The sequence below is a fragment of the Zalophus californianus genome, chromosome 8, assembly GCF_009762305.2.
Source record: "Zalophus californianus isolate mZalCal1 chromosome 8, mZalCal1.pri.v2, whole genome shotgun sequence".
Taxonomy (NCBI): Eukaryota; Metazoa; Chordata; class Mammalia; order Carnivora; family Otariidae; genus Zalophus; species Zalophus californianus.
The window spans coordinates 32,413,618-32,438,207 of record NC_045602.1 but is presented as its reverse complement, the minus strand read 5'-3'; the positions used below and the strand labels follow the sequence as shown (position 1 = coordinate 32,438,207).

Below are 24,590 nucleotides of genomic sequence, written 5' to 3'. Positions count from 1 at the left end.
TGGTACTTGCCCCCAAGAATATCATAGGCAAGTGAAATCATCAGAAATTCTCCCAGAATCTCCAAACCAATCTCAGTAGTATAACTTTCATTTTAGCACTGGAGGAAAAGGAGAACCTTAGGTACCTCAAGCAGGAAAGTAGCTCATTTGTATCCCAAACTGTCATTCTAAGCTCAGAGTATTTCTTCTAACCAAGTGGACATTTTAGCAGAGTGACCATGAGCATGAGTTCGAGTTGAAACGCCGGGTTCAAGTCTCTGCCCTGCTGTTCTGTAACTGTAGCCGTGGCGTATCACTTAACTTCTCTTTGCCTATACTTTTCATTTGTGAATTGAGGATAACAAAATAGTACTTACTACATTGGGTTATTAAGATTAAATGAAAGGAAGCATATGATGTGCTTGGCATAATGCCCGTTTTATAGTGAGTTTTCAGGAAAAGTCAGGGGGCACCTTGTGGCTCAGTCAGTAGAGCGTGCATGCAACCTTGGGCTCCAGCTGGGTTGTAGAGATTACTTAAAAATTAAATATTTAAAGAGAAGAAAAGAAACTTCGTAGCCAATATGTTTCTAGTAGTTATTCCCACAAGAGGGCTTCTCCAGATGTTTTAAAATCACCTGGGGGAATTGAGCAGGGAGATAAGAACAGTCAACAACTAGTAAACACTAGGCAGAGAAAGAAAGACACCATAGGCAGGATATCAGAGAGCAGTTTAAGAAAAAGAAGATTGTCCAAAAAATCACCTGAGGGGCTTTTTCTTTTTCTTTTTTTAAGATTTTAGTTACTTATTTATCTGAAAGAGACAGAGAGAAAGAGAGCGCACAAGCAGGTGAAGAGGCAGAGAGAGAGGAGGAAGCAGGCAGCAGGGAGCCCGATGCAGGACGGGATCCCAGGACCCTAAGATCATGACCTGAGCCAAAGGAAGACACTTAACCCACTGAGCCACCCAGCCATCCCTGAGGGGCTTTTTCCAACTGTGCCGGCAGCCCTTACTTGATACTGCTCCTCCAAAAATGTTACATCCTTCCAGTAGGCAAACCCCAAAATGCATTGAAGATCAGTCATGATGAGCCACTGTTACTGTAGTGAGCATGTTGTATCCTTCAGGTGTGCTGGGTTCTGAAAGAGGTTGAGAATCGCTGGTGTTTCCAGAATAACTAATTGTAGAGGTACTAACGGAATACATTTAGTTTGGAAATCAAATTGTTTTTTTCAGCCTACAAAATTGTGGGGAGAAGTTACTGCCATTATAATTTGGAATGTTTTACATTCAGTGAGCAACAAATAGTGGGTTTTTCTTTCTCCTGTAGACTTAATCTTTAATTCCCCAACTGGTAATGGGTCACACTGAGGACTTCTTAAAGGATATCTGCCATCAGAAAATACTATTTCAGGAGACTGGGAGAGATAGGGGAAAGAAAAATCATCTGTTGAGCACTGCCTTAGCTAGGCATTATACCCACTACTACTTCTGAGAACACTGCACAATACTGCTGCAGGGTAGAGCTTTTCCCTCCTGTTTTACAGAAGGCAAAACCATTTTCAGCAAATTACTACCTTGCCTAGTGGCCTAGTGTCATAGCTGCTAAGTGGGAGAACCGGGATTCAAATTCCAGTCTCGAGTTTGTCCCATCATACCACAGTGCAGCCTTGAAGTAAAAGGACCAGATCTAAGTGGCTTGCTTCTTCCGTGGCCTTGCTATTAGCATTAACGTGACTGACAGAGGGTTCTGATAAATAAATGGACTGCGTGCTTGCTTTTCAGTTTTTCCCTTGAGGTCTGTAATTTAGTAAGTAAATAGTTTTCCTACTCTCCTATTTCATGATTAATTCAAAATTAGGCACGTTTTTCCTAGACTAACAAACTGATGTATCTGTGTGCTGACTTAACAAACTAACAGTCATGCAGGGATCTATTTTCATCTTAGGAATTAACGTTTCCTTTCTATAGAGTTATAAATTAAATGCCCATATAAAATTTTGTGCCTTTAATTCCAGAAATTAAGTTTATATTTTAATTGAACAGGTAACACAAGAAATTTCAGATAACACAAGAATTTTCCGACTGCTTGGATCTGACAGGTATGGAAAGGGGTTGTATTAAATACATAGTACTTAATGCATTTTATAAATCCAACATGAAACTGATTTCTTTTTCAAGGGAATTGAAATTACTACAGTCATATATTCAACATTGTATTTTTCACACTAAAGAATTCACAAGTCAGGAAGTTATAAAGCCTTTGAGAATGCTCCTAATCTTCCAAGTAACAGGAATATATAGATCTGTCAGTACTAATTTTGCATTAAAGGTGTGTCTAAAGGATGATTTACAGCACAAGAAAGAGGAAATACCATATACTAACAAATAAAATTTTTTGGTTTTAGTGCCAAATAGAATTTTTGGGTTCTATTCTGATACACTTTCTGATTTTTTTTTTTTTTTTAAGATTTTATTTATTTATTTGACGAGAGAGAGACAGCGAAAGAGGGAACACAAGCAGGGGGAGTCAGGGAGGGAGAAGCAGGCTTCCCTTCGAGCAGGGAGCCCAATGCAGGGCTCGATCCCAGGACCCTGGGATCATGACCTGAGCTGAAGACAGACACTTAACGACTGAGTCACCCAGGCGCCCACATTTTCTGATTCTTGAATGACAGGTTGTTTTATACTTTGTGAGAATTAAGTTCCCCCAAATTATTCCAGATACGGGTTTTCCCCACCTCCGATTCTTCGAACAACACTGGCTTAGAGAGTGGTGGGCAGCGAAAGTACTTCCTGGAGCTGGAACCGGTTCTTTAATCATAGTGATTTGCAAATCATTTTCTGCCCACAAATCAAATAAACAGCATTTATAGAGGCAGAAAATGAAGCAGCAATGGAAAATGTTTCTGCTAACATTAGTTTTCAAGAATGACTTTGTTTGTTACCACCTTTAGGGTCGTGGTTTTGGAAAGTAGGCCAACTGATAACCCCACAGCAAATAGCAACTTATACATCCTGGCGGGCCATGAGAACAGTTACTGAGGACGGCTGTGCTTCAGCACAGTGTGAGGAAGAACGAACACAACTGCTGCAGCGGGGACGAAGGCTTGCGACTGTCCGGAGCTGCCGTGCCCGGCTTCAGTTACTTGTAATTTATTGTGGCATGAGATGAGATGGGGAGGATTTTTGTTTTAAGTGGTATGGATATATTTAGCATATTGAACCACACAAGTGCTTAATTCATTGTTATGTAATCTTTGTACATACAGGGGTATTTTTCTGTGAAACTTCATATTGCTGAAGACATACACTAAGAATTTATGTAGATAATGTACTTTTATGAGATGTACAAGTAAGTGTCTTATCTGTACAGATGTAAATGTTGATGAAAATGCAATTGGGGTTAATATTTTAAGAATTCTTGGTATATTCTTGGGTGTGGCTATATTACAAAATGGGATGCTGGCAATGAACCCATACATTTAACACTATTGTATTTTTATTATATGTAATTTAGTAATATGAATACAAATCTTGTAACTTTCAAAATTGTAATGGAGGCTATAATCATTTTATAATCTTGTTTTTAATTTTACTGCAAGTACACTGGTGTTTATATTTGCACAAAGTATTGATATGTGATGTATTAAGTCACAAAGGTAAGCTGTGACATTGTCAATATGCATTTGGCTCCACAACATGTTTTTTAAATGTATTTGGATTGTTTTCTATGTGAAACAAACCAATTAACCACCTGTTGTAGTAACTGGTCTTTTTATAATTAAGCAGAATCCTGTAAGATTGTTTGTCTGTGCTTAAAAACATACCTTTGAAAAAATTTTGAATCACAGAATAGCGCTACCGTGATGTAACACTGCAGTTATCTGAATTACAGTATGCACAAAGAATAAATTAGCATTATTAAAGAGTCCACACTAAACATTTCATAGAATCACATTGAAGAACTATAACATTCCATAGAGTGGAGTGGTTCAAATTTTAGTGAAATTTTTACTTTGGTTGGCCTTATCTTATAATCATTTTCATATTTCTTTTGACTTAGAGTATTAACACATGGCCAAAATAATTTAGTTACTACCTCATATAAACAATATAATGGTTACTACACATCCCAGGAACTTAGTTTTGGTTTAAAGTCATTTTTGATTGCTTTTTTCCAGTGAAATATGTATATACCAAGTTTTAGCAAAATGCACACCTTGGCTCTTTTTTGGTATATGTTCTTTATATTTTAATGTGGATATATACACTAGGAACAAACTAAATTGTGATTTATGGTCTTCATTTATTTTAATTGATAATGCTTTTAAATATGTTCCTGATTGTACATAGTGTAAAATAAACATGTTTTTTAACATGCGGTTGTATAGTAGCTTGTCATCTGGCTTAATCTGTATAGAGTAAGACTAAAATATATTAAGGAGAAAAACAATTTTTTAATTATTCTGCATTGAATCCTACATATCCATTCTGGTTCCTCAGATCATATTTTTGATCTGTCATCTCAGTTTCATAAAGGGGTATCTTTTATAGAATATTCAACTTTCTGATCAGGAAAACCAATTAAACATTCATAGTCTTAATGGAGCAGGTGTCGGCAAACAGCCTAATCCTGCTCACCACCCGTTTTTGTAAATAAAGTTTTATTGGAACACCACACCACATCCTCATTTATGTGTTATCTTTGGCTGTGTTTGTGCTACGGTGACAGAGGTGAGTGGTTGTAAGAAAGCCGTATGGCTTACAGAGCCTTAAATATTTACCATCTGACCCTGTATAGAGCAAGTTTGCCGACCCCTGGGTTACAGAAAGGAACAGGAGAGTGTTGGGGAATGCAGTTCTAGAGACTAAAAACGGGGACAGGTGGGAAGAACTGGGTGGTGCATCATGAGGCACCATTTCTACCTTTGCTAGTGCACTACCCTTCTCTGTGACTTCAGGTAATTTATTGACTCTAGAACAGTTTCCTTATCTAAAAACATGACTTCTAAATCGTATAGGTGTTAATAGTCATAGCAGTTGTGTATATGTATCACTCTTTTCCCAAATAAATACATTGTCACTGATCTTAGCATTAATGACTGAATAATGACTTTTAAAAACACATCTTTGCCAGTATAACATTATCGTCAAGTTGTTGAAAAACAGAGACTCATGGAAAAGATTTTCAAGAAATCAAGATTCCGTTCTTGGCATTTATTGACCAGGTTGTTGATCGTTTTTCTGGGCCACTGTTTTTTCTAATTTCCAAGTCCTATAAGTTATATAAATGGTCACATCTCAAAAAATTTAACAATCGTATTTAACTGTCAAACACTTGGAATTATTTCCAGAAAATATACAACTGGTTTCTGTGTTACTCATGGGCTTTTTAAAAACATAGACCCCTGAAATCAATCTTTGGGGGCCAAGCCCAATAACCTATTATTTTTATAAAGTCATGCAGATTATTCAGATGTGCAGGCTCTATGTGGGAAACATTGGTTGACCTGAATTTAAATCAGTTTTCTGACGGTGGTCCAAGGATTACATGTGTCAGAATAATCTTTGATGACTTAAAAATGCAAATTTTGTAGCTCTACCTAGTAACTTGATTAAGGATCTTTATTCACTCAAAAGGAAAAGAGCCACTCACCTAAATGTTGGAGAGAATATATTTCATCTTGATTGAAGTTCAAGCTATCTATCTTATTAGCTAGTTTCTTAGACCGTAGTATTGAGAAGAATGAGATCAGTTGTTTCTGGGCCTGTTGGCTGTCATTCAGCTTACACTGATTTCAGGAGAGATTGGGAAAGAAAGGACATAGTTTTCACCATTACTAGAGAAAAAGATGAAAATGTGTCTATACAAAATAATGGGTAAGCACTAAGAGTATTACTTGAGGGAATATAGTAAGTGTCCAGTACCTATATCTGTGTGCTAGGTGTGATTCTACATACTTTACACAGATTGTCCCACGGAAGCCCCAAAACAGCCTAGTGGGTAGGTATTGTTAATGCTATTTTACAAATGAAGAAACTGAGGCACAGAAAGCTTAAATAACTTGCCAAAGAATATAACTGATAAGTGGTGGAGCTAAGATTTGAACCCAGGCCACTTGGTTCAAAGTGTATACCCTTAACTACTATACTAAAATATGTATTACACAGAATACAAGCAGTATATCCACTGCCCTCTAAAATACATGAAGCATTTTTCCCCCAGAAATTAGATGGATTTTCTCCAGGAGCTAGATTTCAAATTCTGATTTTCACAGTCTCTGCAACAAGAGAAATCAACTTCCTATCTTAATTTTTTGGCTTTACCAAGAAGCATTTCTTTATTCAAAATGTTTCATATTAGAATAAAAGGATTTGCATAAAATTACAGTTAAAGCTTATTAAGTAAGTCTAGTCAAAACTCATTGCAAAGACTTGTTTTTTTTTTTTTGTGAGATACTCCATTATTTAACCAACTTACGTATCACTTACAGTGTATCCAGGCACCTCACTGGTGCTGGAAAAAAGGATGGAAAAGGCATCATTTCTAGTATTCAAGGAGCCCACTTGAATGAAAAAAAAAATTTTTTAAGATACAAAAGGCTGCGCCTAATTATACTTTGGGGAAAAGAAAGCCTTTGTGTGGAAAGTTCTATATAAACCAGGTTGTTAACAGATGAAGGGTTTATCAAGTGCAGTACGAAAGGGTGGTGAGCGGTAGGCTAAACTAAGGTTCAAGGACTCTGAATGCAGGTTCGTGGCGTAGTGACGCTAAATGCAGCTGAGCTTGGTGTAGAGAGCCTGGGCACGGCAACAGGCACAAAGCTAGAAAACAAGGTTGAGCCTGACTGTGGAGAGCTTCCTAACGAGAAAAGGAGCTAGAAGCTCCACTTAGGAACTGCAGCGATCTGACCCACGCCCGTGAAAACAGGCAGCTGGGTTTGTGCATAGGTGATCCCTTGTATCCTTAGGGAGAATATTTTTTGTAGCATCATGAGGGCAGAAATGAGTAGATGTGAGTTTATGTAGATTTGGGTTTATTGGGAGAATGCTTGGTCTTGAAAGAGGAGATAAAAGGTTGTCTCTGGTTTTATTTTCGAAACAAATGAAGCAAATGGAAAACTGAAGAAGAAAAGAGTACAGTCACCTGAAGGAAGATTGGGAAGTATGACCACCCTAAATCCCGCACGATGGGGAGCGTTTTATTGATGCTAAACAAGTATGTATGTGCATATTAACGTAGTATTTTTAAGTTCATAAGAACAAGAAGGGTAAGCTTTGGTAAAAATGATCTTGTGCAGCGTTAATGCATTTACTTCGATACGGCATTCATCGCATCATATGCTTGACTTGCTTCCCCCTGGGAACCTGAACCCCCTCCAGATGCTACCGCAGTGCCTGCTGGATTGTGAACGCGGCAGCAGCGCGCCCCACAGCTGAGAGCCGCCTGTCAAGGGAAGGCCTCCACGAGTTTGCTGAAAAGCTCTTTGGACAATAAAGCAAGACTGAAAAGTAATGACTAATAAGAGGATCTGACAAACTGAAGGTCTCGGCCCAGGCAGGGAAGCGGCCTCATTTCACCGTTTACACGGGCTTCATTTTAAGTGCTCTTGAGGACTTGGAAAGGAACAGGACTTCCTACAGTCACGGCGTTCGCGGAAAAGTAGTTTAAATGTTTCCTGAGCGCCTTCCTCAGGGCATCTTCAGGGCTCTGGAGCAGAAACGGAGGCCGCGTCTGCACCCCCGACGTTATGGCTCTGCCCAGAGGCTGTCCCCCGAGACGAGGCGGCGGAGCCCGGGCTTCTAGAGCGGCGGGCGCCGGAGGAGCTCCCCGGAAGCCGCCCGGCCCGCGCGCCCTGAGCGTCCGGTTGCCCCGGAGACGCCGCGGCGCTTCGCTCCGCAGTGGCTGGGCGGGTGGCGGCCCGCGCACAGCGACCTCCGCCCGGTCGGCGCCGCTCCCGGCTGCGCGGGGCGGCGTGGCGGGCGCCCCCGGTCCGCGCCGTAAGTGGGGGTGCTGGCGGCGGGTGGGGGGCCTGAGGGAGAGAGGACCGGGGTCTGCATGCACGCTCCCAGAAAAGGGAAAGTTCCTGAGGGCCGGGGAGCGGGGCTGCCTTCCCCTCCGGTAGCCTCCGGAGGGACAGGCGGAGTGGGGGCGAGGGCTAGAGGTGACAGGGTGCTCGCGCCGGCCGCACGCCCCACCGGCTGCGGCTCCCTGGGGGCTAGAGGGAGGTGCGGCCATGGGGAGGCGAGCTGCTGCGGGAGGGCGGCCGGTGGGGGCAGAGGGGGCAGCGGGGCACACCTGCGCTTTGGGAGACCCAGGTGTAGCCAAGAAGCTGGACTGCCTTTGAAGGGTCGAGACGGCTTTAGAGGCCTGGAGGTAAAGGTTCCAGATACGTGAACATATAAAATGTGATGTTTTAAACAAAATTAGTTTCTTGGGTTATATAAATTATATGGTCTTCTGGTTTCCTGGAGATGCTTTTAATTAACCTGATTGTACTATCTCCAAGACGTTTATTAACAGGTGTGTGTACTTTCGAAGTTCTGTCATTCAGTGTTATGTTCATAAGACAGATGCAGAATGCGTTTGCAGCCTATTTTCCTGATCAGTTCTATTAAAGATGAATACTACAAGTTTGGGTGCATTGGAAACAATAAACAACATAGCACGTTGTGACTTTAAGCCTGCGGAATTTAACTGGGCTAGCCTGGTCTTGAAAAAGTCTCCTTGCTTCCCTCCTTCTTAACACTGCTGTTTATACCAGTTTCCTATAAATTTAAGATTAGGAGATTAATAAATATTTTTTTCACCCCATTACTCTCCCTTTCTTAATTTTGTTTTGCTTCCCCCAGTGCATTCCATAGGCTTACTTGAGCCCTCAGGACCTGCTTTGTGATACAATCATGGAAAATAATCTGCCTCCCAGTGTTTCCTGTTTCTATGTGCATCGTTTCCTTCAGACTAAGGAAATTAAACAGGAAACTTTCAAAGAATTTAATGATCCACTCAAGTATCTTATCCACTCAAATATCTTTCTATATTTACCAATGGGCCCAAGTCTATATCTGTTTTTGCCTTTATACACAGAACTTGATTAATCTCACAGTCAAGTATTTGGTAAATTTTGAAGTCAGGAGGCCCCATAGCCAGGAGATATGTAAATTCAGTTGAAGTCACTAATGACTATGAAAAATATTTTCACCCAGTTTCATCTGTTCCCTGTCAGTGGCTATATCACTGCTTGATCTTGATTTCCTGCCCAGATACTGTATTCACAATCAAAATGTGATTATTTCCTTTGCTTAAAGAAGAAAATTATTTTACATATTTAGCAGAAAGGCTAGAGAATAAAAATATGGCAGGACTTCAACAGGTTGAGCACCTGCCGTGTGCTGGCCAGTGGGCTAAGAAGGCAAGTCAGGTGTAATGAATAAAGTGTAAAAAAGGAGCGGGAGAAGTTGTGAACATAGGACGTGTGCAGAGAAAGAGCTTGCCTTTAGGGATTGGGGAAGGATAAAAGACAAGATATTTGAGTTGAACTGCAAAAGATGAGGATTCCGGGGTCAGAACTTCCCAGCAGTGGCATAAGCAGAGACAGATCTGAAAATGTTTGGGGAAGAATTTGAGAAGCAATATGGGAAAGGTACATTGGGACTGGAGTGTAAAGGACTGTAAGTATCCTGCTGTAATCTGAACTTTATTCTGTGGCATCAGAGGCCATAGACATTTTTGAGGAAGGACAATATATGACTATGCTGATGTTTGAGAAAGATGTTTTTGGTATAACGGAAATAGATATGCAGAAGAAAAGTGAGTTAAGACCCTTCAGTCGCACCATATGTAGGTTTTTTTAAATAGCTTGATTTGGTTTGATATAATAACTTCAAACTTGCAAGAAAAGTACAATGAACCCCCATACATCTACCTTCATTAATTGTGCTCCATTTGTTTTATCATTTCCTTTCTGTCTCTCCATGTATAAATACATGTATGTTAATTTTTCTGTACCTTTTGAGAGTAAGTTATAGACATCATGTGCTTTTACCCATAAGTAGTTCAGTGTGTATTTCCTAAGAACAAGGACATTTTCTTACATAACCACAGTACAGGTTACCAAAATTAGGAAATTTAGTACCTAATCCACAGTCAATAGTTAGATTTCACCAGTTAGCCCAGTGTTACTCTTTACAGTTATCCCATTCTAAGATTTAATTTAGGATCACACATTATATTTCATTTTCATATCTTTTTAGTCTCCTTCCTTCTGGAACAGTACCTTGACCTTTGTCTTTTATGACCTTACCATTTTTTTTTTAAAACACAGTCCAGTTATTTGTAGGATCCAAAGTTTTGTCTACTTTTTTCTCATGATTCGATTCAGGTTTTGCATTTCGGGCAACAGTACCACCAAGGAGATGCTGGGTCCTTCTCAGTGGTGCATTTACCTTTTCTAGAAATTTCATGTAAATGGAATCATACAATATGTGTGGGGGAGAGTTGTCTGGCTTCTTCCACATAGCATATGTTTTCAGTTGTGTTTTTTTATGCTTATCACATAGTAGCATGTACCAGTACTTTCCTTTTAATGCTGAATCAGTATTGCATGGATTTTCATTCCCATCGGTTAAAGGACATTTAGTTTGTTTTCTACTGAAGCTCTTATGAATAATGGTACTATAAACACTTGCATGGATGTCTTTGTATAGGCGTATATTTTTATTTTTCCTGGGTAGACACCAAAGAGTGGAATTGCTGTTTATGTTTAACTTTTATGTTAAATTTATGGTTAACTTTTAAGATATTACCAAACTGTTTCCAATGGGGCTGTGCCGTTTAACATTCTCACCATTGATGTGTAAGAGTTCCAGTTTCTATACATCCTTATCAATCCTTGATATTGTCAGTCTTTTGGATTTTACCCATTCTGGTGTGTGGATAGTGGTATCTTATTTTGGTTTTAATGTACATTTCCTAGTGATTAATAATATCCTTTCATGCGCTTATTAGACATTTATATATCTTCTTTGGTGAAATGTCTCTTCAAACCTTTTGTTCATTTCTGGGGCTCAGCTGGTAGAGCATGAGACTCTTGATCTTGGGGTTGGGAGTTTGAGCCCCATGTTGGGGGTAAAGTTTACTTGAAAAAAATCTTTTGTCATTTTTAACTTGGGTTATCCGGCTGCCTGTTGAATTGTAAGAGTGCCTTATGTATTGTGTATACAAACCCTTTAATATTTTCTTCAGTCTGTGGTTTGTTTTTTTCATTTTCTTAATGAAGCAGTTTTTTCGAAGAGCAAAAGATTGTAATTTTGATGAATTCCATTTTATCAATTTTTTCTTTTATGTATCATGCTTTCAGTGCCATACCGTAGAAATCTTTGCCTAACTTAAGGTCAGAAAGATTTTTTTCTCCTATATTTTTACTAGAAGTCAGTAGTAGTTGTGGCTCTTATATTTTGGTCTGTGATCCATTTTGAGTTAATTTTGGTATATCATTTAGGTATCTAAGTTTTTTTTGTTTTTATTTTTATTTCATTACATATGGATACCAATTGTCTTAGCATCATGTGTTGCAAAGAATATTCTATCTTCATTGAATTGCCATGGCATCTTTGTCGAAATCAATTGGCTATAAATAAAAAGGATTATTTCTTGACTCTCTATTCTTTCACTGATATATATGTCTATCTTTATGCCAATGCCATATTCTTTTGATTTACTATAACTTTATGGTAAAATTTGAAGTCAGGTATTGTAAGTCTTCCCAGTTTGTTTTTATTCTGGGTTGCTTTGGCTGTCCTGGGTACTGTGCATTTACATATCAATCCTAGGTTCATCTTGTCAATTTCTACCCCCAAAAAAGTCTGTTGGGATTTTTATAGGGATTGAATTTGCTCTGTCAGTGAATTTATGGAGAACTGACATCTTACTGAGTTTTCCAATCCATGACCATGATATTTCTCTCCTTTTACTTTTATCTTCTTTAATTTCATGAGCAGTATTTTTAATTTTCAGTATACAGGTCTTACACTTCACTTGTTAAATTCATTTCTAAATATTTTATTCTTTTGATGTTATGAGTGAAATTGTTTCCATTTCCTCTTCAAATTGTTGCTAGTGCATAGGAACACAATTTATTATTGTATATTGATCATGTATCCTACTACATTGCAAACTTGTTCATTAGTTCAAGTAGGTTTTTTATAGATTGTTTAGGATTTTTTACATACAGTGTCATGGCATTTCCACAAAATGACAACATTGCTTTCCATTTCCAATGTACATAACTTTAATTTCTTTTTCTTTGTTGTAGTGGCAAGAACTTCCAATACAATGTTAAATAGAAGTGGTGAAAGCAAATCGTTTTCCCAGTCTTAGGGGGAAGGCATTGTCTCTCACCCTTAATCAGGTTAACTGTACATTTTTCACAGATGCCCTTGAGGAAGTTCCCTTCTAGTCCTGGTTTGTTGAGATTTTTATCATGAATGAGTGTTGGCTTTTGTCAAATGCTTTTTTTATGTCTATTGAGATGGTCATGTGGTTTTTGTCTTTTATTCAGTTATGATGGTCTTACACATTATTGATTTTCAGATATTAAACCAACCTTGCATTCTTCAAATAAGTTCCACATAATCATGGCATATAATCCTTTTTATATGTGTCTGAATTTGATTTGCCAATTATTTTGTTGGGGATTCTTGTGTCTATATTCATGAGAATAATGATCTGTAGTTTTCTGTTAATTTCTTTGACTGCATATCAAGGTAATATTGACCTTATGGATTGAGTTAGGAAATGTTTCCTCCTCTTCTATTTTAGGACTAGTCTGTGAAGATTTGGTATTAATTCTTTTTTGACTGGTAGAATTCACTTATGAGGCCATTTCACCCTTTTCTTTGTGGGCATATTTTTTATTATTCAATTTCTTCATTTGTTCCATAACAATATATAGTCAGATTTTATTTTTCTTGAGTCAGTTTTGATATTTTGTCTTTTTAAGCATTTGTTCAACCACATTGTCTAATTTGGCTGCATAAAACTATTTGTATTATTCTGTTAACCATTTTTAATTTCTATAGGTGATTATGATTTGAATAACTTTTCTCTTTTTTCTTAGTCTAAAGGTTCATCAATTTTGTTGAACTTTTTGAAGAACCAACTTTTTTTTTTAAGATTTTTGTTTATTAATTTGTCAGAGAGAGAGAGAGAGCACAAGCAGGGAGAGTGGCAGGCAGAGGGAGAAGCAGGCTCCCTGCTGAGCAAGGAGCCCAATATGGGACTTGATCCCAGGATCCTGGGATCATGACCTGAGCTAAAGGTAGACGTTTAAACAACTGAGCCACCCAGGCATCCCAAAAACCAACTTTTTGTTTTATTGATGTTTTTGCTTTCTCTGATGAGGAGTCAGTCATTAAGCATATTGTTCCCTTGTACATGAATGGATCTCGCTTACTGTTTTCAAGATATTCTCTTTATCTTTGGTTTTTGACAGTTTGGCTATAATGTATCTAGAACTGGATCTCCTAATATTTATCCTACTTGGGATTCATTTAGCTCTTGAATCTGTAGATCAATGTTTTCCATTAAACTTGGAATAATTTTGGCCATTATTTCTTTCAATATTTTCTTCTTCCCCTTTTTCTCACTTCTCTTTCTGGGAATGTCATTTCATTTATGTTGGTACTATTGATTTTGTACCACAGGCCTCTGAGGCTCTGTTCATCTTCAGTTTTTTTCCCCTCTCTTGCATACTAGTCTTTTTCTATTAATCGGTCTTCAGATTCATTGATTCTTCTGCCATCTCAAATCTGATATTGAGCCCACCTAGTGAATTTTTCATTTCAGTGGTACTTTTCGACTCTAAAATTTCCATTTCGTTCTTTTTTTCTTTTTTACTTTTCATTTTGCTGTTGAGATTTCCTATTAAGTCATTGTCGTATTTTTCTTTAATTCTATAAATTATATTGCTTTAATTATTTGAACATATTTATAATTGTTGCTTTAAAATCTTTGTCAGCTAATAAAATAGCTGGATCCATTCAGAATCCATTTTTATTGCCTTTTTTTTTTCTCAGTATCAGGCACACTTTCCTTTTACTTAGCATGTCTCATGATTTTTTTTAATTGAAAACTGAACACTTTAGATAATATATCTATGCTGGATTCCAGTTTTCTTCCTAGGGCTTTATTTGTGGGTTTGTTTTGTTTTTGTTTTTGCAACCTGCCTGTATTCCAGCATCATCTCCTTCCAAGTGTGTGACTGTTGATATCTGTGTTCAGTTTTTTATTTTTTTAGCCTGGCTCTCTAGGACTCACCATTGTGTGCACAGTTTAGTAGTCACCAATAATTTGGGCAGCAGTGGGACTTAAACAACTCTAGCCATAGTGTTTCACCCTCTTCCAGTGGATCAGTGTGTATGTTGGAGAGTGCATTCATAGTTCAGTCAGTCCTCAAATCTGCCTCAACTTTAACTTCCCTCAGGGCCTTCCCTTACCTTCCCTGTGCATTCCTCATATTTTCTCAGTTAGCCAGAGATATGTAAAGCCAACCTAACCCTTCTATTGGTCTTTCATTTCCATGATCTTCCCATAAATTTTTGGTTAATCTGCAGCTCGCCCCTACCGGAACCACATCCTTAGGCTTTCAAAGCTGTGGGGGTTTTCCCCATTTGTTTCCTACTGAATTTGTAAGAATTTTACTGACAGTATTGTCACAGGTTTTCAGCCTGTCACAGGTTTGAGCCATGTCAAGCACATTTTCTCTTGGAGTAAGGCTTCTGGTTCATGGCCAGTTCACAGTGGTAGAACTGCTGCACCTGCTGAGCTAGGGGACGGGGGTAGAGGAAGAATGGCAGCAGACTCTTGTAAGAAGCCACAGACTCCCATTGTCCTTAGTGGAATTCTAACTTATCATGAATAAACACTTCTCAATTTGTTTTTTGCCTTTGGTTGATTTCCAGAGCCCCCAAACTGTTACGGGTTGGTTTTGGTTTTGGTTTTAGTTTTTTTTTGAAAATTTTGCCTGGTCTTATGTTTTAGGAGGAGGATTGACCAACTTCTTTACCCCACAGTAGTCAAACTCTGACCCCCGGTGCTTTTTCATGGAATTAAAAAAAAAAAAAACACAAAAAACAAACTATTATACAGAAACCACTCTAAATTCTCAATCTCTAACTAGGTAAGTTTTTGTAAACTCTGTTTTTCTAGAAAATTATCCATTTCATCTAAGTTTTCAGATTCATCTTTATAGATGCCTGCGAAGTAGCCTCATGATTAAAAAAAAAGTTCTCTTTTGATATTACTTCTTGTCATTCCTTATTTTGTATATTCATTCTTTCTCCCTTTTTTCTTGATTAAGCTAGTTATAGGTTTGTTTTAAATTTTTTAAGGAACTAGGATATGGGTTTATTAATAAGACCTATTATTTTTGTATCCTCTATTAATTTCTGCTTCAATTTTATTGTTTCTTGTGCTTTGTTTTGGTTTATTTTGTAGTTCTCTTTTTAGGTTGTTGAGTTTAATTTGTTATTTTTACTCTTTTTTTCTTCTATATAGTTTTGATCTCTGGATTTTTTTTTCCCCTGATTTCTATATGTCAGGGTATCTCAAACATGGCATTATGAACATTTTGGGTAGAAAATTCTGTATTGTGGGGTTCTGTCCTGTGCATTGAGGGGTACTTAGCAGCATCCTTGGCCTCTGCATACTCATAACAATCAAAAATATCTCCAGACATTGAAAAATTCCCCTGGGGGCCAAAATCACCCCCAGTTGAGAAACCCTGCTTTGAATGTATCTCATTGATTTGATATGTAGTATTTTCATTATTATTATTTTTTAATTCCATTATTTCAGTTTGTATTTCCCCCTTTACCCAACAGGTATTTAACTGAAGGCTTTTTTAGTTTCTAGGTAGAAAGTCTTTTTTTATTATATATATGTATATATAATATAAATATAAGTATGTATAAATAATATATGTATTATGTATGTATTAAATATATATATTTAAATTATTCTAACTTCTAGTTTGATAGTTTGTGATCAGAATGTTTTTATAATATTTCCAGTTTATGAAACTTTCTAATGTTTTTTTGTAACCTAATATATAGTCACTTTTTTCTTTTTTTTTTAAAGATTTTATTTATTTGAGAGAGCGAGAATGAGAGAGAGAGAGCACATGAGAGGGGGGAGGATCAGAGGGAGAAGCAGACTCCCCACTGAGCAGGGAGCCTGATGCGGGACTCGATCCCGGGACTCCAGGATCATGACCTGAGCTGAAGGCAGTCGCCTAACCAACTGAGCCACCCAGGCACCCTATATAGTCACTTTTTATAAATATTCCATATGTGCTTGAGAAGAAGGTATATTTTAAATTATCAGAGTATAAATTCAATGTATTTCTCTCCTAAAGGTCTACCTTATTGGTTACATTGTTTAGGTCTTCTACATAGTTACATATCTTTTGTTCATTTACCTTGCCTTTTCCTGAGAGCGATGGTTTGTTTTTTTTTTTTACCTTTTTTTTTTTTTTTAGAGAGTGACGGGTTTAAGTTTCATTATTAGTGTGTTTCTATACATGTCTTCTTGCATGTCCTAAAGTTTCTGCTTTATAACAGTAATTGCTATGTTTTGGGGGGGCTTTTATATCTTCACTGTGAATTGTGGCTTTAGCATTAAAAATACCCCCCTTTTGTTGTATTTAAAGCTTTTTGTAGTTTTAATTCTACTTCATCAGATAGCAGGATCATAAATCTCCTTTCTTAATGTTTTCATTTGTCCCGAATACCTTTGCTTGTTTTATTTTTTTTTAAGATTTTATTTATTTATTTGAGAGAGAGAATGGGAGAGAAAGCATGAGCAGGGGGAGGGGCAGAGAGAGAGGGAGAAGCAGGCTCCCCGCTGAGCAGGGACCCCACTGAGGGACTCAATCCTGGGACTCCAGGATCATGACCTGAGCTGAAGGCAGTTGCTTAACCAACTGAGCCACCCAGGCACCCTGTCTTTTTATTTTTAACCTTTCTGAGTCACTTTAGATGTGTCTCTTGCATAGAGCTTATCCTTAGATCTTGCTTTGTGAGCCAAATTGAAAATCTTTTTCATTTAATACATGAGTTAAGCTCATTCATATTTATTGATATCACTGATATTAGTCTTTTCTCTGTCATATTATTTTTATGTGTACAATTTTTTTAAGATTTTTTTTCATTTTTATTTATTCATGAGAGACAGAGAGCGAGAGAGAGGCAGAGGGAGAAGTAGGCTCCCAAGGAGCAGGGAGCCCGATGCGGGACTCGATCCCAGAGCCCTGGAATCGTGACCTGAGCTGAAGGCAGATGCTTAACCATCTGAGCCACCCAGGCACCCTATGTGTACAATGTTAATCTGTGTTTCTTTCTCTATGTATTGTGTTTGATTTTTATTTCTTACATTTCTTTGGATATTTTCTTAATGCTCCTAGTCCCTGCTTTCTTATTTAACCTTCTATTCTCTGGTTTGTCTGTTTTTAATGGTATATTTTACTCTTCCATCTATTCAATTATCAATGAGTTTATTCTGCTTTCTTCTTTCCCTTTCCATTTCTTAAACATTTTTTTTTAAAGATTTTATTTATTTATTTGACAGAGAGACAGCGAGAGCAGGAACACAAGCAGGGGGAATGGGAGAGGGAGAAGCAGGCCTCCCGCTGAGCAGGGAGCCCGATGTGGGGCTCGACCCCAGGACCCTGGGATCATGACCTGAGCCGAAGGCAGACGCCTAACGACTGAGCCACCCAGGCGCCCAAACATATTTTTAATTGCATTATTTTCTACACTGTCAGCATTTCTAACGTTTATGTTATTCTTCCACTCTTCTCCTCACCTTTGCTATAGTCTTCAATTAAATATATTAAATGCTTACTGTAGATCTCTTCCTGAAGTTTTCTCAGTCAGCTCTTGGGTGAAAGTTATCGCCTTGTAGATTCTTTGAGAAGGTTCATGAATACAGTATTCCTGGAGGTCCTGCATATTTCAAACTGTATCTGTCTATAACTTTGCTACTTGAAGGACATCTTGGTTGAGTGTAAAATCCTGGCTTTCACTTTCTTCTCTTGAATTTCTTCAAAAGGCTGCTATATTTTTATGTTGCATGGTGTGTTCTCTTGACAAATTTGATGTCACTCTCATTCTCCTACACTTCAGTTTAGTCTTTATGCCTGCAGGCTATGAGAGTATTTTCTTTGATAGTTTTATTCAGATACATCTTTGAGTCGATTGTTCTGATTCAGTTTTCCCAACTACTGATGGGCCTTTTCAATATGTATACTCCGATCTTATTTTGTTGCCAGAAAAATTTCATAGTTTATAGTTTCAATTATTGGTTCTGTTCCACTGTTTTGTTTTCTTCAGAGACTCTAGTTGGGTCTCTGAACATGTTTGGTCTTCTTTGCCTGTCTTCCATTTCAACCACTTTCTCTCTAAACTTTCCTACTTTTTTTCTCATTTTTATTCTCTTAATTGTTGTTCTGCCTTTTTAAAATTCTACTTATTAAATTTTCATTGGCATCTTGTGTTTTTTTAGCCTTTAACTGTGAAATAATTTTTTGTCTTTTTCTTTTGTTTCTTTCCTGAGTTCAGTCAACTGTCTTCCTTCCTTCCTTCCCTTCCTTCCTCCCTCCCTCCCTTCTTCCTTTTCACTTCTAGTCTTATTTGAATTTCTGATTCAAAGTGGCTTTTCATGGGGTACCTGGGTGGCTCAGTCAGTTAAGCTCTGACTTCAGCTCAGGTCATAATCCTGGGGTCCTGGGATTGAGCCCCAGGGAGCCTGCTTCCTCTCCCCCTGCTCCCCACCCCACTCATGCTTTCTCTTCCTCTCTTTCCCAAATAAATAAAATCTTTTTTAAAAAGTGCTTTTCATATCTCCAGATGAATGTTAGAAGATATTTAAATTAGTTTGGAGTGTTGTATTAGTTTTCTTCTGCTTCATTTTTAGGTTTTTTTTTTTGGTATGATTTTTATCCATGAAAATGTCCAATTCTCATTTCTATTTTCTTCCAGTAATAGGTTTGTGTGGAGACTGCTTTTCTCTATTTTATTTCCTGGGCAGGTTTTGTCTTGTAATAATTGACAGTAATCCTAGCTCAAGAGAGTTCTTTTCTGTCATTGTACCAAAGTTCAATTTCTTTAATGAGTAGCACTTTTTTTTTAATTAGTGGTGAAGAGATTTGCATGTCCTTCAGTTTTGGGGTTCTCTTTTGTCTTGCAGGGGCACAAGTTTATCCCTCTTGCTTCTTTTTCCCTTCACTATCCAGTCTCTGACAGAGATTGATAAGTCTCTCCCTTCCCTCTTGCCCAAGAGTAGTGTCACACTGACTGATCCCCCTCAGTATCCATGACTTTTACGTCCCTTCCCTGGGGCAAATACTCTGATCTACCAGGACACACTTAATATTTTTGCACTTGTGATGTATTTTCTCTTCAGGGGATGGAGGGGGGATGATTTTAAGTCTATCTTAGGCTCTTTGTTTCCTCTTCTCTCTTCACAGTTTTTCCAGATCCCACCCCATTCCTGTATTTGCTCTCTGCAAAGGCTTATAGTGGGACCTTAAGAGATATCTCTTCCAGAATTTGGAGTTTACTTTTCTACTTAAGTTTGTAAATTCCTCTGTCTTCCTGTTATTTTGGAAGCATTACATTTATGTGGTTTTATTGTTCTGGTTGATTTCTACAGTTGCGAGAAAGCTATGTGAGGAGATTTGATTTAGATAGCCACCATTATCCTCAACTATCTCAAAGTTCTCCACCATATATGTCTTCACAAGCCATTTAGGTATAATGTGGAGCAGATCTGAGAACTTTGGGTAGGGGTAGAGGATAGGAAAGAAGGCATTTAATTTAATACAAACGATTTTGAGATGATTCTATGTGTGTAGAGATAGTCATCAAACAGATAGTTGGTCTGTACCTCAGGTAAGATATTAGGAATTACTGGGCGCCTGGGTGGCTCAGTTGGTTAAGCGACTGCCTTCGGCTCGGGTCATGATCCTGGAGTCCCGGGATCGAGTCCCGCATCGGGCTTCCCGCTCGGTGGGGAGTCTGCTTCTCCCTCTGACCCTCTTCCCTCTTGTGCTCTCTATCTCTCATTCTCTCTCTCTCTCTCTCAAATAAATAAATAAAATCTTTAAAAAAAAAAAGATATTAGGAATTACTGCTTCTTACTCAGGTAGAGTCCTAGTAAGCTGGAATTAGAGCCATAAATCCCTTTGAGTAATTTCTGCCTTGGTCTAACTCCTGCCTACATGCTCAGACTCATCTTCCATGAACATGTAAAGGCTTTAGAAAACAGATACTATTGAGAGGTTACCAGATAAAGTACTATTTTCTGGTGCTTTATTTTATCATATTCAGAAGTTTGATTGATGGGACTGAGAGATCTAAATATTAGTCTGAGAACTCAATCACTATGAAGCCATTTGGGGAAAAAATTGTAGATCAATAGATCAAATCATCTACCTACAGGGAAATAAAATAATACTGACAAATACCATAATTAAGCTTTTTGGCATATTTGTAGCTTATTCCAGTAACCATAGGGCTTATCAAGCAGGTTAAATTCATAAATTCACAAAGATTTATACCAATAACTTTCTAAAGCAAATTTCTAGTATCTACTGTTTTCTTCCCTATCACCTATAACTAGGCTAAAGAACAAATGTATGCATGTTTGTATCTAAACACATTTAAGATAATAATATCTATGTAACAATTCAGTATAACTAATAGAGTTTTCAGAACATGATCTGTGATGAATTTTCCATGTTTTTAAAGTGTTTTTGCTTCCATTTTCTCCCTTTAATAAGAGAGAGAATAGAATCTCCAAAAATATATATATAGCATTGTAGAATAGTTTAGTAATAGTCATTTACCCAGGTAAACACTTTTCCCAGTTGTGTATTTCTATGGTGGCAAGAAAGTGTAGATGATTTCTTTCTCCATTGAGACAATCTGTGGATGGAAAAGATGTTAGTGAAGTGGAAAAGAAAAGAAAAGAAAAAGGGTACTCATTTGAAACATGAGAAATTTATAAAGTGGTCAACTCTTTCACTTGACATTTTATTATTACTAAGGCCTGGATTGTGCATTCTTTTGAATTAACTGAGAGGCAGTATAGCGTAGTGATTCAAATTGTGATCTCTGGAACCTGACTGCCTGGGTTCTAACTTCATACTAGCTTCATTTTGTCTTGGTTTTATCAGCCACATAATTGGATAAAAATAGCACTTCATAAAATGGTTGTACACATAAGATGTAATTTTCATAGGACAATGTTACTTAAGTGCTAACTATTATCACTATTAGATTATATTAAGATTCTGCTGGATAAAGTGGGGTGGGATTTTTGAGACTTATTCGAATTTTTATATTTTTAATTCCTAGACTGATTTATTTAATAATGTTGGCCTTATTTGTTATTTAATATGTAATCCCAATCACCATGAAATTCACAAGTGGGTGAGGCAGGACAGAAAAATTAAATATTTCCATGGAAATGAAGATAAAAGAAAGCATTCATGAAAAATTAGAGAGACCTGTCTTCTTTTTTGTGCTTTTTATTTTTGGGGGGAGCTAAGAATTTAAGGACCTGTTCCTTCATACATATAAAATCCAAGAGCAATAGATGATGCGCCAGAAAGATGTCACTGTTTGTAATGGCAGCTTTGTTCCACAGTCCACATCTACTCTTTCTTCTCTCCACCAGGTGGAAGTATAGCACTTTGTACATGTCTTGTTCTCGCGTCTTCCTCGTTCCCCTAGTCCAAGGGGTGAGGAGGGAAAAGATAAACACTGAATGCAAGAGTATGAAATGTTCCTTCAGCTGGATTTTACAGCACCATATTTTCATCATTTACTTGAGGATAACGAAAATAGACTAGATAATGTTCCTTTCCACAAATTCTTTAATTCAACTGAGGTAAACACAGACCCATTATAAGAAATATATTAAATCTTTGCAGTAGCTGGAAGAACCACATTAAGACAACAGAATTACCAAAATAATGTTCAAATATTTTTAAGTATATTTAAAATTATTTGGTGGAAATAAATCTTTGGCATCCTGAGTAAATCGGTTTTATGTATGAGACTGTGAGAACATTGTCCTTGATCACTTGATTAAGCTGAGTCATCTTATTTTCCAGGTGTAACATTGTGCTGCAAGCCAATCAATACAGTAATTTAAGTCCTTTCAACTATAATGGAAAAGTATGAAAAATTAGCTAAGATTGGAGAAGGGTCCTATGGGGTTGTATTCAAATGCAGAAACAAAACCTCTGGACAAGTGGTAGCTATTAAAAAATTTGTGGAATCTGAAGATGATCCAGTTGTTAAGAAAATAGCACTAAGAGAAATACGTATGTTGAAGGTAGGTTAACTTTCTCTGTATATCTATAACATCACGGTATTGGATGAAATATGTATACCAACATTACAATATGAATGAATTTCAAAGTGATTTTTTTTTTCCTCATTGGACTTAATTTCTTGGTATCAGCAACTATGGAAAATAAATTATTACTTTGGACTTTTGGCAGTTCTGATATTGAAGTACTTCCATTCTGGTTGGTAAATATCCACTGACCTAAGTCCTTTGGCCCAGTGTTTACCCCCCCTCCCCCGGCCTTGGCCTTTCTCTGCCTTACACCCCTCCCAAATCCTTCTCCCCACAAACCAGCAACTGAAAGAACATCTCCTGGCACAGGAGCCCACAGGACTGGACCCGTGCCGCTGTAGGCATCGATATGGGGTGGTCCTTCCTGCTCTCTGCTGGTTCTCAGGCATATTTAGCATCTGCCCCAGCTATGTATACACATTTTCCACAAAGACTTTGTTAGCTTTTTTTTTTTTTTAATAAACTCTATGCCCAACGTGGGGCTTGAACTCAGGACCCAGAGATCAAATCACATGCTCTACAAACTGAGCCAGCCAGACACCCCTAAAGTTGTTTTTACTCTGAAAGGATTTGACATGTAAGATTCATAAGTCTTCAATGTAAATGTTTTCCTATCCTAGAACTCTCTGGTTTTAGAACCATAAAAGAACTTAGGGATGCTTCCCATCCAGCATCCTTATCTTATCAGAGAGGAAACTGAGGCACAGGACAGCACTTCTCAAACATTAATGTGGGAATTCCCCAGGTGACTTTGCTAAAACACAAAATTCTGAGTCAAAGGTCCGTGGTCAGCCTGAGATTCAGCATTTCCAGCAAACTCCCCAATGGTACAGACGGTGCTTGGTAGACCATACTTTGAGTAATAAAAGTGATTTCCTCAAGAACGCACAGCTGACGTTTACTTTTTTTTTTGACGTTTACTTTTGACACGGGTCATCTTTTTTTAGGAAAACCCCAGAAATCAGTTTTAGAGGAATATAATAATTATCATATTATCTGTCCTTTGAAGTATTATTTACAGCAGTTTTCCTCAAACTATTAATAGTTTAAAATACAAGTTAATACACACGGAGTTTTCAAGATTACATCCATCGTAAAAACCGGGTCACTGTTACCTCACAGCCGGCAGAGGGCGCTGGTTAGCCAGCCGGCTTTGTCACAGAGCTAAGCTTACAGGGTGTGTCGGAATGGACTGCGAGTTGTTGTCTAATAAAAGTAATGCTTTTTATCCACCACCTCCCTCCTCCTCATGTCTGCAATGAAGGTTAACGCTCAGGTAGTACCTCCTGGGTCACAATGCCCAAATTTAAGAATGGACTTTCAGGTAAGAAGTAGCCAGATCCCACCTCAGCTTGGTGTCTGGGGATGGTTCTCATGATGTACTTCTTGCCAGTTTCGATATGTTGTCCCCCCCGCAGGCCCGGAGCAGATTCCTTCCACAATAAACTTACCTTACCTTCCTCACATCCTCCTGTTACTTAAATGTGATTTGATTTTTGTCCTCCTTATTGCCTATGTTACTTATACAAGTCACTGTTTTTCTGACCTAAGTTAATTTCCTTTGCAAAGGGGATATAAATTGCTTATCTACCCAAAGACAGATTCGACCATGTTAGCTTCTATGAATCCCTTACTCTCCTGGCAAACCCACTGTTTTCCTTCCATTGCGTGGCTTTCAGTGTCGCACAAAGCTGGCTTACCTGTGTGGCCTGTTTCCTCCACTCTGCCTCTCTGCTCTTTCAGGCAATGGCAAATTGATTTTGTGCCTTAGACATATTTAGACATATTTTTAATATGTAATAGAGTCCTTTTTCCCAAACTGTTGAGCACATAGTTGCAGGGTGATTTTTTTTTCCCCCTCAAACCATGCTTACAGATACTGAAGTAGAGGATGCTATCGCTCTTGGGCCTGCAAAATATTTCTTCAGCTCCTGCTATATACAAAATCCTGTGTTTCCTCTATATAGGTATCTCTCTGAGTAAGTGGCATAGGGTTTGACAAGTGATGTATCTAATATACTGGGAAAACAACAGGGAAGATGAGTTATATGTAAGTGGGAGTGATCGGATATCCTGGTTTATAGCTTTTGTCCAGGAGTCCAGTCTGGTTAGCACCGTCTTTCAAAAGCATCCTGGTTTGTGTGCTTAATTATATGGTCACCCTAGTTATAGGCAGAGT

General features: G+C 37.9%; 2 protein-coding genes across 7 annotated transcripts in view; both read left to right on the top strand.

Annotated features, from left to right (window-relative positions):
• Window positions 1-4,662, top strand: part of MAP4K3 (mitogen-activated protein kinase kinase kinase kinase 3) — a 185,700-nt gene extending 181,038 nt beyond the window's left edge. For all 4 annotated transcript variants that reach the window (XM_027621089.2, XM_027621088.2, XM_027621090.2 and 1 more), the window contains 2 exons: window positions 2,026-2,081; window positions 2,937-4,662. In XM_027621089.2, coding sequence (XP_027476890.1) covers window positions 2,026-2,081; window positions 2,937-3,024 — 144 coding nt within the window. In that variant the 3' untranslated portion in view covers window positions 3,025-4,662. The remainder of the gene's footprint in view (window positions 1-2,025; window positions 2,082-2,936) is intronic.
• Window positions 4,663-7,108: 2,446 nt separating this feature from the next.
• The window catches only part of CDKL4 (cyclin dependent kinase like 4), a 53,011-nt gene continuing 35,529 nt past the window's right edge, over window positions 7,109-24,590 (top strand). Inside the window, exons 1-3 of one of the 3 annotated variants that reach the window (XM_027624155.2) lie at window positions 7,109-7,201; window positions 21,722-21,934; window positions 22,161-22,384. In XM_027624155.2, coding sequence (XP_027479956.1) covers window positions 22,217-22,384 — 168 coding nt within the window. In that variant the 5' untranslated portion in view covers window positions 7,109-7,201; window positions 21,722-21,934; window positions 22,161-22,216. Of the gene's footprint in view, window positions 7,202-7,871; window positions 7,984-21,721; window positions 21,935-22,160; window positions 22,385-24,590 lie in introns of those variants that run through there. The other 2 variants (XM_027624154.2, XM_027624156.2) reach the window with 2 other exon arrangements.